Source organism: Taudactylus pleione, unplaced genomic scaffold (assembly GCF_031769625.1).
Source record: "Taudactylus pleione unplaced genomic scaffold, aTauple2 ptg000006l, whole genome shotgun sequence".
Lineage (NCBI taxonomy): Eukaryota > Metazoa > Chordata > Amphibia > Anura > Myobatrachidae > Taudactylus > Taudactylus pleione.
Window position 1 is genome coordinate 26,554,723 of NW_028284409.1, and position 17,896 is coordinate 26,572,618.

General features: G+C 43.1%; 2 protein-coding genes across 3 annotated transcripts in view; one reads left to right on the forward strand and one right to left on the reverse strand.

Moving 5' to 3' along the window:
• The window catches only part of PPIL4 (peptidylprolyl isomerase like 4), a 100,791-nt gene extending 91,047 nt beyond the window's left edge, over window positions 1-9,744 (reverse strand). Inside the window, exon 1 of the mRNA XM_088455904.1 lies at window positions 9,494-9,744. Within this exon, the coding sequence (XP_088312030.1) occupies window positions 9,494-9,563 (70 nt within the window). The 5' untranslated portion in view covers window positions 9,564-9,744. The remainder of the gene's footprint in view (window positions 1-9,493) is intronic.
• Window positions 9,745-10,000: 256 nt separating this feature from the next.
• Window positions 10,001-17,896, forward strand: part of GINM1 (glycosylated integral membrane protein 1) — an 81,155-nt gene continuing 73,259 nt past the window's right edge. Inside the window, exon 1 of one of the 2 annotated variants that reach the window (XM_088455973.1) lies at window positions 10,001-10,315. In XM_088455973.1, coding sequence (XP_088312099.1) covers window positions 10,196-10,315 — 120 coding nt within the window. In that variant the 5' untranslated portion in view covers window positions 10,001-10,195. The remainder of the gene's footprint in view (window positions 10,316-17,896) is intronic. The other variant, XM_088455941.1, reaches the window with a different exon arrangement.

The following is a 17,896-nucleotide window of genomic DNA, read 5'->3' on the forward strand; positions in this document are numbered from 1 at the left end:
CCCTGCACAGTGTGAGGTCATGTGTGGAGAACTAGCCCTCTCCCTTTTTATGATCCCTGGAGTCAGATTGTACTGAATTGGAAATTTTAAAAACCAGACCTTTTACTCTAAAAATTATGGTATGCATCTGAGTTGTGCTATAGAAGCTGAGATAAGTATTGTGATGCTTACTTTGAAGGGGGGAGTTGAAGAGGGAATTATGTAGTCACATATCTTTAGAGCAGGGACCCTGTTGGTTTGGCCTGGTAACCCTGTATTGGAAATCACAAGGGCCCTCTATTGATCTGAAACCCTGCTCATCTGATAGGGAGAACCTGTTTAAGTAGGAACAAAGAACTAGAGATCTATAAAAAGAAATGCCACCCAGCATTCAATGTCCATTTCCGGGGAGCAGCCTTCTGAGGTTGAGATGCACCTGAAACTAACTTAGTGAGTTCCTGCACACAGAGATATATTGGTAAATTCATAATCTCTGATTTCTCCCTTTTATTCTATCTTCTGAAATAATTTGCATATATAATCTGTGTGTCATATTATTAATATTTTTGTAACTAAGCCTTGAAAATATATTTTGGGATTAAACACATTTAATCTATCATGATTCTTATTGAACATGCGAGCCTGTGAGGCCTATGCTACATACCTGTGTGTAACTGAAGGTGATTTATGAATAATTTGTTCGGAGATCGGAAGACTCCTGAAGGAAGCAGCTTGCGTGGAGGCAGAAGAATTGTGTATTCTGATAAGAGACCAAGGAGCGCCAGCGTCACAACTAGCTGAACCAGACTGCTGTATCTGTGAGTCAGCCCGGGATAGTGACAAACATGCTGGGTGCTGTCCCCACTTGCGGGCCGCAATGTCCCGCTGGTGGGAAAAATTGGGATGCAGCAATCACCGTCAGTGATGCGCCCAGTATCTATTCACAAAGAAGGGAGAGCTTGGGGGCAGCCTGGCATGTCCGTAAGTGCCGGGCACGCCCCCATGAGTTATGAAAGGGGGCATGTCTTAAAGACATGCCCCCTTTTCTCTTGACCACGGCCCCTGTTCGGGCACTAGAGTGCCCCCTCTCTACAGACCGGCGCCATGTCCCACACCAGACCTGGAGTGAAGACTATAGGGACAAAAATTATACTATAAGAAAGGAGAATTGGACCCAATACAGAGTTGTAGAATCTAGTTTAGGTGCCCCCCCAGAAAAACAAACAACAACATTGTGTGTGTGTATGTGTGTGTGTGTGTGTGTGTATATATATATATATATATATATATATACACATATAAACATACTCGTATATATATATATATATATATATATATATATACACATACACATATATATATATATACACATACACATATTACTTTGTAAGGCGCTGCGGAACACTTGTGGCGCCATATAAATAAATGCTAATAATAATAATAATAATATACACACATATATATATATATATATATATATACACACATACACATATATACATACATATATATATATATATATATATATATATATATATATACACACACACATACACATATATATATATATATATATATATATATATACACACACACACACACACACATACACATATGTATACACACACATACATATATGTATACACATACACATATATACATACATATATACATACATATATACATACATATACATATACATATATACACACACACACACATATATATATATATATATAGTAGAAAAAAGAGGGGCGCTCACCAGGCTTGTAAAAAATTAGTCCATTTTTAATGCAAATAATGTATCATACTCAACGTTTCGGTCACAGTTTCTGACCTTCTTCAGGAGAACCAACATCAAATAAAGTTCAGCAGCAGTAGCATAAGATACAGGAATATAGCTTACCTGGACGCAGCTACCCCTTAAGCAGTGCTGCTAATCATAGATGCACCGAAACACATGCAGACATCAAACAGGAAGCCTCAATAGGTCACTTCCGGTCACGGAAGCTGTAAGAGTTAATTGACCCTAGTGTTCACTAAAAAGATGCAGGCACCACATGAAACTAGGGTCACAAGTAGCCCCTCAATCAACAATACACGGACAACAACAGCCTTCATACTAAAAAGGACACGATCGACCACCGACGGACATCCAGTACACTGCACGGTACTTCAGCTCCGTCGCGTGTATCACCATGGTAACCTGTAAACACAGGCTAGGGATCCGCTTGGCCAATCACAGCAAAGGGGGCGGTAACAACATTATGTTGGAGTGTCCAACGTATGTAAACAAGATGCGCGGGCATAGAGAGCAAAGACTGGCACTTTCAACACTTAGGGATAATCAGAATATTGTTATTCGCCCTGCCGACAAAGGCGGGGCAATTGTGATACAAAACTTATGTGACTATGACAGTGAGATCAAAAGACAATTGTCCGACATTTCGACTTATAAGAAAAGTGCATGTAATCCCATTCCAGCTTTTAAAAGGGAAATTGACGTAACTCTTGAACAAGCACTTCAACATGGTTGGGTAGATGATCGGTTGTATGAATTTTTGAAAGTTGATCATCCATTATGCCCTTACATTTATACACTTCCTAAAATCCACAAGACGCTGAAGGATCCCCCTGGTAGACCTATTATCTCTGCCAGGGGGTCACTTTTACAGCCACTTGCTATGTTTGTGGATAGTATTTTGCAAGATGTTGTTACATCGATTCCTAGTTACCTAAGGGATACTGGTGATTTTATAGACAAACTAGCTACTTTGAGTGATTTACCTAGCAAGATTCTGTTGGTATCTTTGGATGTGTCATCGTTGTATACTATTATACCACACGATCTTGGCATTTTATCTGTTAAGAAATTCTTGATTGATAGAAGTAAGATCAAGATACCTATTGAATTTGTTTTACAGTTATTAACATTTGTTTTGAAGATGAATCATTTTACATATAATGGTGATTACTATGTTCAACTGGCCGGGACGGCCATGGGATCTAACTTGGCACCGGCATATGCCAACATTTTCATGCATGATTTTGAATCAACTTATGTTCTACCTATCTTTGGTCAGAAAATATTATATTACAAACGTTACATTGACGATGTTTTTTTAATTTGGAATGACACTGAGACAACACTTACTGAAATGGTGACTACCTTGAATAAATTGGACTCTACGGTGAAATTTACTTTCACGTGTAGTCCAACATCGCTTAACTTTTTGGACCTTACTATTTTGTTTAATGGATCCACTTTGGAAACTACCCTATTTCGCAAAAATACTGACAGAAATTCTTTACTATTTGCTACCAGCAACCATCCACCAAGGCTGAAAGAAAGTTTGCCAATATCTCAGTTTTTGAGAGTGCTTCAGAACAACTCCCACCCTTACAAAGCTGAAGAACAAATCTATGAAATGAAAGAGAGGTTCCGCGCTAGGGGCTACTCTAAGTCCACCATTGAGGGCTACCTCACCAGGGCGAGACGTTATTTTTCAACTAAAAATAAACGCAAAGTACAAGAACGAATGATTTATGTATCACAATTTGATCAAAAATCGTCCATAATATCTAAATCTTTGAAAAAACATTGGCCGATCATCAATTCTGACCAGACATTGGGTCTGGGCCTACAAAAGCCTCCTATGATGGCCTTCAGACGAGGCAGAAACTTAAAAGATCTGCTGATGCGTCCAATACAATGTTCTGCTGTTGTTGAACACACGTGGTTGCACACTCAAAAACCAGGCTGCTTTCGTTGTGCTGGATGCACGACATGTAGGTCCCTTATACCTGGATCGTCTTTTCCTCACCCACACAGTGGCAGACCCATAAAAATCAGATATAAATTACACTGTCTAATGGACCATGTTATATATCTACTGAACAGCCCGTGTGGTTTAGCCTATGTTGGGCTGACGACCCGTCCCTTTAGGGAACGAATGGCTAACCATCGAAGTGCTATAAGATCAGCACTCAACTCTGGATCTACTGATAAACCAGTTGCTGGACATTTTTTAGCTTTACAGCATCAAGTATCGACTTTGAAATGTCGTATTATAGATTGGATACCTCCACCAGTGAGGGGAGGGGATCGCTCTCTCCTCTTAAGGAAATTGGAAGCCAAATGGATTTTTCGACTAGAGACTCTCAAACCAAAGGGTTTGAACGAAAATAATCCTTTCAATGTATTCTTGCGATAGACTATGCATCTAAAATTAAAAAAATCTTTTTTGCGACCGTTTATATCCATTGAGGGACAATTCCCTACTTTTTTTGGTAGTCAACCATCAGTATTTAAGTGCTTGGAATTTTAATTTTACAACTTTTTTGAATAAAGTACATCTTTTTGAATGAAATATATTTCTTTTGAATAAATTGTGTTCTATTGATATATTCTTTTTGTTGTATATGCTGTAATTTTTGATTATACTTATTTGCAATGTATTACTGAGACGCTTTCTGCCGACCTTAAGTGGTGTTGCTAAGTGATGCACTTTATGATAACTAATCCGTATCCTCTCCACTTCTTAGACAGCTCCATTGTTAGCATATCTTGAGTTTATTAGTGTTTTTTTACAACAAGTTTTTGACACAATCCATATGCGTGTTCGTCTTAAGATGTTTGTATCATCTTATTAAATGGTTGTATAGACAATAAAATGATTAACTTTAATCTATATTAGTCTATTTATCAACCTTGCCTGCTAATTGCACTCATACAGTATACTGGCATTATTGCCTCTTTTATAGACATTGGTCTAGTGAATCCTATGCTTATGCTTACGCTTACAGGTTGCCATGGTGATGTTTGGGACGGGTTAGATGTATTGTATAGATGTCTGACTATGTGATCCCTCGCGTTCCCCGTGATAGGGGAATTGCTGTATTTACTCTGTGATGCGTCTCCTGCTGACGGAGGAGATATAGTGGCACCCTGTCGTTATGTGATGTAGTTTTACAACTGGTGTTGTCTTATCGTTGTTTGTTGATTGCCTCATCTTTTGTAATATGGTTTGTCTCTGGGTGTGTGAGCGTCCTCCTGAAGTTATATTTATTTAACCAGTGATGTTATTTGGACATCCCATCCACTAGTGATGTGCTGCCCGCGCATCTTGTTTACATACGTTGGACACTCCAACATAATGTTGTTACCGCCCCCTTTGCTGTGATTGGCCAAGCGGATCCCTAGCCTGTGTTTACAGGTTACCATGGTGATACACGCGACGGAGCTGAAGTACCGTGCAGTGTACTGGATGTCCGTCGGTGGTCGATCGTGTCCTTTTTAGTATGAAGGCTGTTGTTGTCCGTGTATTGTTGATTGAGGGGCTACTTGTGACCCTAGTTTCATGTGGTGCCTGCATCTTTTTAGTGAACACTAGGGTCAATTAACTCTTACAGCTTCCGTGACCTATTGAGGCTTCCTGTTTGATGTCTGCATGTGTTTCAGTGCATCTATGATTAGCAGCACTACTTAAGGGGTAGCTGCGTCCAGGTAAGCTATATTCCTGTATCTTATGCTACTGCTGTTGAACTTTATTTGATGTTGGTTCTCCTGAAGAAGGTCAGAAACTGTGACCGAAACGTTGAGTATGATACATTATTTGCATTAAAAATGGACTAATTTTTTACAAGCCTGGTGAGTGCCCCTCTTTTTTCTACTTTGTATTACCAGTGGATTTCTGATCAGGTCTCCAGTGGTGTGGTGGACACCCCAGCATTATCTATACAGAGTTTGATGTGAGTGCAGCCTTTTCTTGGATATATATATATAGATATATATATATATATATATACACACACACACATTTAGTGTGTGTCTTTTTTAACTACATCTATTAATCATACTGTTTATGATTTGCCATGGTCTGTTACCAATACGCATTTGTAAGTTGATTGTAAATAGTTTATAGGGGAGGGGCAGGTCTTTCCTTTATGAGCAGCAGTAAGGGTGTATCAGTAGGTAACACACATTGGCTTTAGCTTATATCCTAATATTCTACAATCTAAGCACCTGTATATTTTATAATATTACTTTATATTGCTTCCTATATTTTATATCAGTCAATAGGACAGTCTCTTTTTGTCAAACAGGACATGATGTTAAGTGAGGGCGGGAATTTGGTTAAATGCCCTAAAAAGCGCTGTTATTTAGTCTCAAATGTAGTACCCGGCCATCAACAATAGAAACTTGTACCCTCGTGGGCTCGCTTTGCTCACCACACTTCATGCATGGTGGCTTGCTCTGCTTCACTAGCCACAGGTTACTATTCCCAATAGATGTCCGTGTGAATGGTAAATGATGATGTCAGGGTCTGTTAGCTGAAGGAGATCTAGCCGCAACCGAAAAGCCAGGGTCACTTAATTTAATTTGCCCCCTAGACTAAAAGTTGTCAACCAGCCCGTCTCTTATCAGGGTTAAGTACGGGATGCCGGCGCTCAAAATCCTGATGCTAGCACCCAAACTGGGTTAGAATGCCGACAGCTAGCGGTAGGTACCCTAACCCTCCTGCAGTCTAAACCCAGGGCTGGATTAACAGGGGGCGGGGACATGTGCCACAGGTGGTCGTCCCGGGGCCCCCACACTCACCAGGGGTTGAAGTGGGCAGGAACAGGTGACGGAACCAGTTCCGCCTTCTCTTGCCCACCTAACCCCGGCGCTGCAAGGAGGCTCCATTTGCCGGGTGCCCGCTGAGATTTTGTTACCAGCAGGTGCCTGGCTCCCTCCCTGCAGCGCCAGCCGGAGCTCACACCTGAACTCCGGCTTCCAGTGTGCAATGCGTCTCTCCCATAGTTCCGAGGAGCGGCCAGCCGGACGGACGCGAACGCGGGAGCAGGGCTTAAGGTAAGTATTATGTTTTCCTTTTTTTTTTTCGTGTATGCGGCTTCACTACAGGGGGCGCTACTACAGGCGGCACTACTACTGGGAACATTACAACAGGGGGCATCAGTACTCTGGCACTACCACTACTGGGGGCACTACTACTGGGGACACTGCATAAGAGGCACTACAGTGTTCTCCCCAGGCTGTTTACTGCGGGCGCATCGCCCGGCAGAAGCAGCCTACCTACCGCACTTTCCCCCTTCGATCGCTTCAGAGGCAAGCATTCCTAGTGATGCACTGCGCGGGTGACGTCATGACGTCACCCGCGACATGAGGAGCCTGCCCTGCACGCCTGCTGGATCTATTAGATCCAGTCAGAGAGAGGGAGCGGGAGCGGCGACCATGTTAAAGTAAGTTCTGGGCTGGGTCTGGGGGCACTGCATAAGGGGCACTATTTAAGTCTGGGGGCACTGCATAAGGGACAGTATTTAAGCCTGGGGGCACTGCATAAGGGGCCAGCCTGGGGGCACTGCATAGGGGCACTACTTCAACCTGGGGGCACTGCATAAGGGCAAAGCAAAATTACAGAGGGCAAAGCATACAAGGGAAAACGACAGGGGGGGGCAAAGCATAAAGGGGAAACCGACAGGGTGGGGCAAAGCATAAAGGGGAAAACGACAGGGGGGGGGGCAAAGCATAAAGGGGAAAACGACAGGGGGGGGGGGGGCAAAGCATAAAGGGGAAAACTACAGGGGAAAACTACAGGGGGCAATGTATAAAGGGGAAAACTACAGGGGGCACTGCATAATGGGCACTCTTGACTGAGAGCCAGTGGGGGAGCAGCCGAGACCTGTCGGACTGGAATGATAAGGGAGATACCCCTTTTCCCGGCATGCGCAAAATTGCGAAAACGCCCACCAGGCTACTTCTTGATGCCACCCAGCTGGAAAAAAATTCTGGGGAGAACACTGCACTACCACTACTGGGGGCACTGCATAAGAGGCACTACCACTACTGGGGGCACTGCATAAGAGGCACTACCACTACTGGGGGCACTGCATAAGAGGCACTACCACTACTGGGGGAATTGTGTAAGAGGCACTATGTGCGTTGTAATGTGGATAAGTTTGTGCAACTGATGAGTAATATTTCATGTGGGGTTTTTTTCCTATGGGTGTATATTGTGTTTTTTTTTTTCCTTCATGTTAAGCCCATGGGCCCCATTTCACAATGAGACATAACCCCTTTAGTGAGTGCTAAAGGGTTATGTCCTCCTTTCAGTATTTAACAAACAGCGCTGAGCTTTGCTTATTGTTGTTTTTCAATGTACCACTTATGAGCAATACAGTCACCATTGTGCATACCCCCATTTTATCCATATTTAATAGGGGCCACCACATCAGTGATCGTGGTGAGTGGAAAAAATTGTGGGTCCCTGGGACCCCTCACTTTAAAAAATTGGGGTCCTACACCACTTTTTCTGGGTCCCATTACATATTATGGGATTTGAGGGCAGGCACCAGTTGGGACTGTGCTGGGGGGTATATAGCAGTTGGGGTAGAGGGGGTTGGGGTAGAGCTGTGGGTAAAGGCAGGGAGATATTGGGGTAGAGCTGCAGCTATAGGGAAGTAAGGGCAGGCAGGGCTGGGGGTAGGGAGGGGTAAGTGCAGACAGTTGATGCGACAGTGCTGGAGGGCATGGAGGGTACTAGGGGCAGTTTGTGTGAGGGGCAATGGTAGATAGCAGCTGGCGCAGTACTTGGGGGGGTATGGTGAGGGTTAGCGGAAAGCAGTACTTGGAGTAAGGAGGGGGCGAGGGTAGATAACAGCTGGGGCAGTACTGCGGGCAAGGAGGAGGTTAGGGACAGGCAGTGCTGGGTGTAGGGAGTGGCCAGGGTAGATAGCAGCTAGGGCAGTACTGGGGGGGCAAGGAGGGGGTTAGGGGCAGAGTTGGGTTAGGATAGCAGCTGGGGCAGCACTGGGGGTAGAGAGGGAGCAAGTGTAGATAGCACCAGGGGCAGTATGGGAGGCATATAGGGGAAAAGAGTTGTTAGCAGCTAGGGCAGTACTGGGGGCAAGGAAGAGGTTAGGGGCAAGCAATACTGGGTGTATGGAGTGGTAATGATAGATAACTAGGGCAGTACTGGGGGGCAAGGAGGGTGTTAGGGGCAGGCAATAGTTAGGATAGCAGCTGGGGCAGAAAGATAGACTGCACATGGGATAGTGTTTACCTCATTGCTTTTGCTGGGAGCCCCTCGCCGGGTCACTGTCCCATGCAGTGTCCACCTTCCCTGCCTCCTGTGTGCAGAGCGCTCAGCTGGCTGAAGGAGCGCAGGCTGCCGGAGGGTCCCGGCACCACTGACAAGTATGCTGCCCGATGGACGCTGCGCGCCCATTGGCTGGGGGAGACACTGCAGCACAGCCATTGGATGGGGGAGACGCTGCAGCACAGCCATTGGCTACAGCAGCACAAACAGACCCAGCGGGTCCTACAGGACCCGATCAGTTTTAAAATCTGGGTCCCCAGTTTGCTATAGCACGTATTTTGCGAACCCTGCCACATGTTTGTTGCCCAGGGGCCCCCACAGACCTTAATCCGGCCCTGCCTAAACCTAGTATTGGTACACATTGGTGAAATTCTTTGCTAGGAAAATGTAATTTGCAGTAAGTCAGATATTACCTCGGGGTCTCTCCTCTGTATACAGATCTATGACAATGTCTCCCAACGTAGTCTCCAGGAGCACAGCCATGGTAATAAGCCTTTAGTACACAACAGCCCCTCAGAGCCAGGATCAGAGAACTGTAAGTCCCGGGCTCACACCGTAGTCACTGAGCAGGCACTAGAGAGCCAACTGACACGTAGCCCTTCATGTATGTACATACTGAGCATGCCGCCATTTAGCCGCTAATGTTAATGGTGACAGTCTCCAACAAAATGGGCGTTTAGCAGACGCATCTATTACAAAATTCTGTCTCTCTGGTATTATACAGTGTTATTACCGTTTCTGTTCGGCGCAGACTGTTTACGCTTCAGAACAGAGATCAATGACGGGTCTATTCGCGCTAGATAGGGTCCTGTACACAGCACAGAGCCAATAGAGAGTGGCGCAGAGAGAACTACGTCATACTTAGTATATGGTAATGTGCTATGGGCAGAGCTGTGGCGTGTTGGCGCCGCCCGGCCGCTGCTGTGTGACTGACCGTGATACACGGCCCACACGCAGTAGTATTAGTGAGATAATGTTGTAGAGGTTTAGGAGACTGCACTGCACGGGGGAGGTGGGAGGCGCCAACATGGCTGTCACTCCCCGCCTAATCTTCCCCTCCCCTTCCCATCAGCTATGTGACTGCGGTGTGTTGTGAAAGACTAGTCTGAGAGAAGATGGTGCGGTGTGCGCCGTATACAGGGCCCTGCTGGGGTCATCTGCTGCCTGCGGCCTCCCTGCTCCTCCTCTCCCTAATCCCCTGCGGCCAGGGCAGCGGGGACAGTGCGCCCATCCAGGTAATGACATGCAGCCCCAGACCGGCGTCTGTCCCTCATTGCCACAGACAGTCCCGATCTTTACAGATGTGTTTTTGGAAATGTACTTATTATCAGTGACAAAGTGTATATACATTTTCTCTTGTATGTTACATTCCGGGGCTTATAAGTAAGTAATGGCAGTGGAATATTAAAAGTGCAAAAACATTGAGGATCAGTGAACATACATTGGGGTCTATTCACTAAGCTTAGTTGGGGGGAGATTTAATAAAAATTGGAGAGTGAAAATTGGGAGAGATGAAGCACCAACCAATCAGCTCCTGTCACTTTACAGACCTGTTTGAAAAATGACAGGAGCTGGATGGTTGGTGTTTTATCTCTCCAAGCTTTATTAAATCTCTCCCTTGGAGAGAGAGAGAACGTGGATGGAGTTATAGCACTAACCAATCAGCTCCTATCATTTTGCAAGCACAGCCTGTAAAGTGTCAGGAGCTGATAGGTTGGTACTTTCTCTTAATTTTATCTCTCCCCAATCTTTATTAAATCTCCCTCAACAATTCAGCGAGAGTTGATTAGAGCTGAGAGGGAGCTCCCGAAGCTATTCAATTGACTGCACCCTCCTGAGGGAGCGAGGAGAAATCCGACTAAAGTTCTGGGTGCGAGTTTTTTCCGGCTTAACAGCCTCGCGGACAGCACTTTAGTCGGAGAATGCCGGTTCTCGCGAGAACTGGCATTCTCCGACTTGGGGCCATATTCAATTAGGAGTGAAAAGCCATTTTCGCATGGTTTTTGTGAAAAATTTGCCTGTTTTTTTTTTTTTCTTTCTTTTCTCCGTATTCAATTCCATCCGTTTTTCGCCTATGCGAAAAGTCAGTGCACTGAAATAGGCAATACTTTTTTTCCACAGAATAACAGGTGAAAAAAAAAAAAAAATGGGGGTAAAATCTATTTCGGGGTGCAGATGTTATGAAACCACTAAAAACCCTTGGTACACCCTCCCAATGGATAATGCACCCCCCAAAAAAAAAATTCCAGGAACACCCCAAAAACGCCTTTGAAATTTGGGGCGAAGACGACAAAAGTGTGTGTGGGGGGGGGGAACAACTTCAAAAACTAGTGAAATAAGCTTCTGGTGATGCTTTAAAAAGGGGCCAGGTGTTTTTGGGACTGCAGGTGCTTGTATAACAGAGGAACGTCACTTTTCTAAAACTTCATTTTAGAGATATTAAAATATGCTAGTACCCATTTTCAAGTACCCCAAATTTGACAGGACTACTTATTTTCAACCAAAAATACTGCTTAATGCCATTCTTCACCACTTTTGCAAGGACGCTAATAACAAAGATTTTAAACAACTTCATTACCCCAATTAGTTTTATTAGGGCTATTGGAACACTACTACATTGTATCCCAATGTTAGTGCATGTTTTTGGGGGGTTCAGTCTGATTTCCCCAAGTCTGATAGTACTTTCTGCCTGTTCTGCATTCGCCACTTGCTGTTTTCGCCTGTTTAGGAATTGAATAAGTCGGAAAGCTGGGATGCGCACAATAAGTTTTCCCGTCCAAAACACGCGATGTAGGCGAAAAGTTAGGCAGGCTGAACTTTTCGCGGATGCAAAACGAATTGAATACGGCCCTTAGCTTGTAAGTGTCGAACTAAACGGCACACTATTGAATAGCTCCAGGGTCAACTTCCTGATGCTATTTAATCCCCGCTGGATCGATTCACCCCCAATGCGTCTTAAACTGGACACACACCTGTGCAATGCTTGGGCTGTACTCTCGAGTGTGTGCACACCTTTGATCATGTTTCCTCTGGAGAAAACAGGTTGCATTGAAAGATCGGGCTTCATGTGCAGTTTAATTTTCATCAGAGTCAATGGTACAATATCGGACAAAAAGTGAAGTGTGTAGGTACTTTCAACTGCTCTTTCTGATGAGTCTGTCCATACTCCTCAAGTAGCAGCGCTTCCTTTGTCTTTTTAGCAGATATTTTAGAAAGATGAGTTTCCTGAACCGCAAGTTAGATTGTAAAGGGATGTATGCATGAATCGGTTCTTTGAACGGGACTTCTGAATGTAAGTGCATTCGAAAGTAAAATCGCATTGAAAATATCATTGTTCAAGTGCTTTAGAGTCAGTACTCAAAGAAATCACATGCCCACAAATGTAGTAAGAGGGTTAATTCCTAGAAATGGTTTTAAAATGTTGGCAACTATGGGGCTAATACAGAGGTGGACACTATTTTGATTATTTACGCAGCTGGCAGATGTGTGGCAGGAGCCACACTGCCCATGTGCAGATTTGCGGATGCGATGTTGGTCGCAGTACCCCAAAAGCCTCAGCATGACTGACATTCTGCAGGCGTTTGGGGGCAGCTACGGTGAGTGATTTTATGTGCATGCAAAAGCCAGTGGCTGCATTATTTCACCATGAAATCTTCTGACCCAGCAGCGGAATAATGGGTTAAAAGATGTGGGGCAGGTATATCTGGGTGCTGACTGGAAGGGACAGCTGTTTCTAAGATCGCAGGTGGGAGTTATGGGTGTTATTTAAATAATTTTGATGCTTCAAATGACTCAAAAATCAACTTTTGGAATTATCTACAGCATTTATTTTAATGACAAATAATTGCTTTCTATAATTTTTTCACTGCTATTTAAAATTGCACAAATCAGCCATTTACATTTTTTTAAATGCTTTTCTTTAAGACAGTAATACACATCTATACAGTTATCCAATATTTATTTGAAGTTTTTTAGGGTACAGGCTGATTTCCCCTTTTTAAACCAAAAAAATTTCCCATAGTTTTTTTGAAGAAAAAGTTATTGTGCCCAATTCCTTTCAATTGGTAAGTGCGAGAATCAGGAGTTCACATAGCTGCATTAATAAAAAATTGATCACGTTAGCCACATTAAGTTTTGCTGCAAAAAATCTTGCTGCCAATTGGATATGCCCAATGCTTTAAATCCAGTATATAATCTCTGTAGATGTCAGGACCCTGTCATGCTTCATGAAGTATTCCTACAGGGACTAAGTAGATTAGAATGGACAGATAAATACAGAAAACAGGCTGCCCTACAAAGTGGGAAGTGGATAGATCCCCTTCAGATTTTGTACACTGACATCATCATCCACTGTCCAACGTCATTCCCTACCATCCACATGGGCATAGAGGGGGAACCTAATCTTGTGGCGCGCAAGCTATTTCTTTTTTTGGTGGACTGTATGGACAGGGTACCGCACTTCCGCCCTCACTCCACATAATTTCCAGGTACAGAAACTGAAGGGAAAATATACCTTTCCCTACAAAGTGCTCAGCATCTTGGAGTAACTGATAGAATACTATAAGTTTGGAGAAAATGTATAATACTAATTTCTCCATGGCAAGATATTAATTGTTTTTCAGCCAATAAAAGTTTATGTTCAGATGACATACAGAATCATCGTAGTTGTCACTGGAAAATGCTTGCTTCCTTTCACAAGAGAGCTCTTGGGCAGTGTGCACATACGAATAAATGTAATACACATTATCCGTATTATATAATCATATGTCCTTTTATAAACCTATACTAGCAAATTGTGTCCAAAATTTAGTAGTGTGAGATTTGCAAAGTGAACAGATTTCAGCAAATTAGCACAAAGAGCGGTATCCAATTAGCCCCGAATATTGTTTGTGCCCCAAGTGATCGGCGAAAAACGTGGACTTTTCGCCGATTATCCCCGATTTTCGTCTTTATTTTTTCACCCTATCCTATTATTTCGGTCAAAATAATAGGATAGTTCTCCCGAAAACACATGAGAGCCGCGATAAGCTCACGGACCTATGTGTTTTCACCTTTATTTTGGTTAAAAAAAAGTTACTTAGCATGGATTATTTTACGGGACACATTGGGTCGTGCCGAATTCAGGGCTAATTGGATAGCCCCGGGTGAGGTAATTATCTGTGGTAATTTACAGCTGCTAATTGGATACCCCCCTAAGATTAAGATGCATTTTATTAAAATACTAAAATGCAAAACCAGGCTGGGTTTGTACTGTAATAAAATTGAAGCTCTAAATTTAAATGCTAAATCAATGAAATCGTTGCACTTTGCAAATTTCATACTCTATTACATTTGGACCTGTATCTCTCCGTAGGGCAGTGATCCCTTTCTTCACCATCTTTCACTCCCCCAAAGCTGTCTTCACCAGTTCTAAAGGGCAACAGAGATTGATAGGGGTATATTTACTAAGGTGCAGGTTTTTAGAAGTGGAGTTGTTGCCCATGGCAACCAATCAGATTCTAGTTATCATCTAGAAGCTGCTAGATAAATAAGTAGATTCTGATTGGTTGCTATGGGCAACACCACCACTTCTAAAAACCCGAACATTAGTAGTATTCCCCTTAGGAAGAAATCTGCACCTATGCAAAAGCTTTTGTTTTTTAAATCCAAAGTACAGGTTGAGTCCCCCATATCCAAAAAAAAAATTTATTCGTGAAAGCAAACAACACCAGGTACAAAATTAGTCACAACGATATTATCAATCATCGTGGCATATGTCATAGATAGAAATAGTCAATACAATAAACTTTTCTAGCATCGCGTATAATCCTAGGTACCATTATTTGAAACATATAATTCCACAAACTAAGTAGAATTATAAACTTGTGTTCAACAGTAGAACATAATTCAAGATATCAAATCTACATATTAATTGTGTCACTAATGACAAAATTCTTATATAAAATATAAAAATAATAAAATACTGTCTGGCGCTCACCCATTAGACAACATTATAGGAGGGTCCCCCGAAAGAACTCGAGTCTCATACCACTGAGTCAGTCTCATACTATGATGGATCTGAGATTTTGATGTAATTGGGAGGGTAGCTATGAGACTCTCCCATGTGTCAAAAAAAATAGGCAGCTTTCTTTTCTTTATCGAACATAGTTTCCACCCAATCCATCCGAAAAATAAAATTCAACTTTTCCTTATATAAAGAAAAATTGATTGGAGTTGGGTGTATCCATTCTTGTAATATGGACTTTTTTGCGGTTGCGCTTATTGCAAGTAACAATTTCCTGCTACCCTGAGTTAATCTTTGTCCCCTTGGAAATATGCCCAGGATAGCCCATTCAGGGGTAAAAGGCACGTAATTCACCAAATGAGACTCTGCATCATATTTTCCTCTTCGCCAAAAGCCCTGGACCACTGGACACTCCCAAAGGCAATGATATAGGTCCGCCTCCTCACCCGCACATCTGGGGCAGGTATGAGAATCAGACAGGCCCATTCTATATCGCCTATGCGGGGACAGATAGGTCCTATGGTACACATTTAGAAAAAGTTCATTATACGCACTGGCAGTTAGAAGCGATCGTGATCTCATCAATCCACGCAATAAATCCGTAATAGAGAGTGATGGGAATCTTGTCAACCATTGTCGCATTCCCTGACTAATCAGGTTATGATCTAAATCTTCACTGAGAAGTTTGTAATAGATGGATATGGCCTTATGGATAGGTGTCGATCTCAAAAGACATTGGTCTAGCGGGTTTTGCCAGTCAGCTATTGAAAATGTCCGTATCACGGAGGCTATATAATGCTGTGCCTGGAAGTAAGCTATAGGGTAAGTCCGTAGAGTCTTGAATTTGTCTATTGCCTCGTGGAACGCCAGGGGTCGCCTCAATTCCAAGTCTAATAGATGACTTATAGTGTGAACACCCCCCACCCTCCAAATTATGAAAGGATAAGATGCTGCTCCCTCTTGAAACTCTAAATTACGTAATAATGGAAGGTGGATTGATTTATATGAATTTAGGTTGAGCTTATGACGTAGTATATGCCAGGGGTTATCACGAACTTCTGGTGGAATTTCTTGGTCATGAATATGTAAAAAATATTTTAGGGCCATTGTGGGAAGGAATTGCGATTCTAGGGATGTGTTGGCATAGACCACCTGATTGTTTAGCCAATCAGCCAAAAACCTCAACAAAGAGGAATGATTATATACCAAAATATTGGGAAAATTTATTCCACCATTAGATTTAGGTTGACACAATTTGCGGAGACTAATGCGGGCCCTACCACCCTGCCATATGAAGGACCGGAAGAGCTTATTAATTAATTGAATATCTTTTGTGGTGAGCAGAATGGACAATGTCTGTAACATATATAAAAGACAAGGGAAAGTCATCATTTTGATGAGAGCAGCTCTACCTAAATACGAGAGAGTCAAATGTTTCCAACCCCTGAGCTCCTCAGTAATACTTTGAATTAGTCGTGATACATTTTTATCATATAATTGAGCAGGGTTCTTAGGCAAAATAATGCCCAGGTAATCCAAATGTGAGGAGGCCCAGGAGAAGGAAAAAGACGAGCCCCATGAAGGGGTAGAAATAGTGGGATGAAGAAACATTGCACGTGATTTGTCCTCATTGATTTTCAAACCAGAAATGTGGCCAAACTGTTCAAACTTGCGCATAATCAGGGGTAAGGTGTATTGAGGATCAGTGATGTATAAAAGGATGTCATCCGCATATATTGTCAATTTAAGACTATGTGTACCAACCCGGACTCCTCGGAATTCAGACCAATGCTGTAAAATACGGAGAAGAGGATCTATAGCCAGGTTGAAGAGGGGGGAAAGAGGACAACCCTGGCGTGTCCCTCGTCCCAGTGCCATGGGTGTGCCGTGTAGCCCATTGATCAGCAATGACGTGGAAGGGGAATGGTAAAAGAAATGCAGTAATTTAATAAAATATGGGGCAAATCCCCTACGGGTCAGAATTTCAAATAGGTGAGGCCAGAGAATATTGTCAAACGCCTTATGCGTATCGAGGCTGAGAAGCATGTTCTGTGCTTGAGAGTCTCCTCTGGAAGCGATTATAGCGGCCAAGGCGGTGCGAATACCCTTAACCAAGTGCCTACCGGACACAAACCCTAATTGGTGGTCAGTTAAAAGGGACGGTAAAATTTGTTGCAAACGCGTAGCCATGATTTTGGCAAGAAGTTTAAAGTCCAAATTCAGCAGAGTTATAGGGCGATATGAACCTAGTAAAAGGATCAATCGTATGTGAGGAGTTGAAATAGGAAAGTGAAGGAGAATGGCGATGTATATCACGAAATAGATCCAAGAGAAGTGGAGAAAAATCCTCTTGAAGAATTTTATAATAGTCACCGGAGTAACCGTCTGGACCGGGTGCTTTATGAGCAGGTAAGGCTCTTATGGTGTCTCGGAGTTCCTGATCAGTAATGTCTGAGTCGAGAATGTCGCATTGGTCTTGAGTAAGTGTAGGGAGACGGGCCTCATCCAACAGTAATCTTTGTTGTTCCACATCAAGTGGCTGGGAGGAATATAAAGTAGAGTAATAATCAGTGAAAAGTGACAGAATGTCCTTTGAATCAGTAATTGTAGATCTAGTGATGGGGTGGAGCACTGCTGTAATATGATTTTTCGACTTACGAGATTTGGCTATATTAGCTAAAAGGCGGCCCGACTTGTTGCCCCAGCGGTAGTATTTATGTTTAGAAACTTCTAGACAATGTTTCGCCTGTGAGAGAAGGAAGTCCTCTAATAATTGGCGGGCTAGTTTATATTGATGTAGTTTATCAGGTGA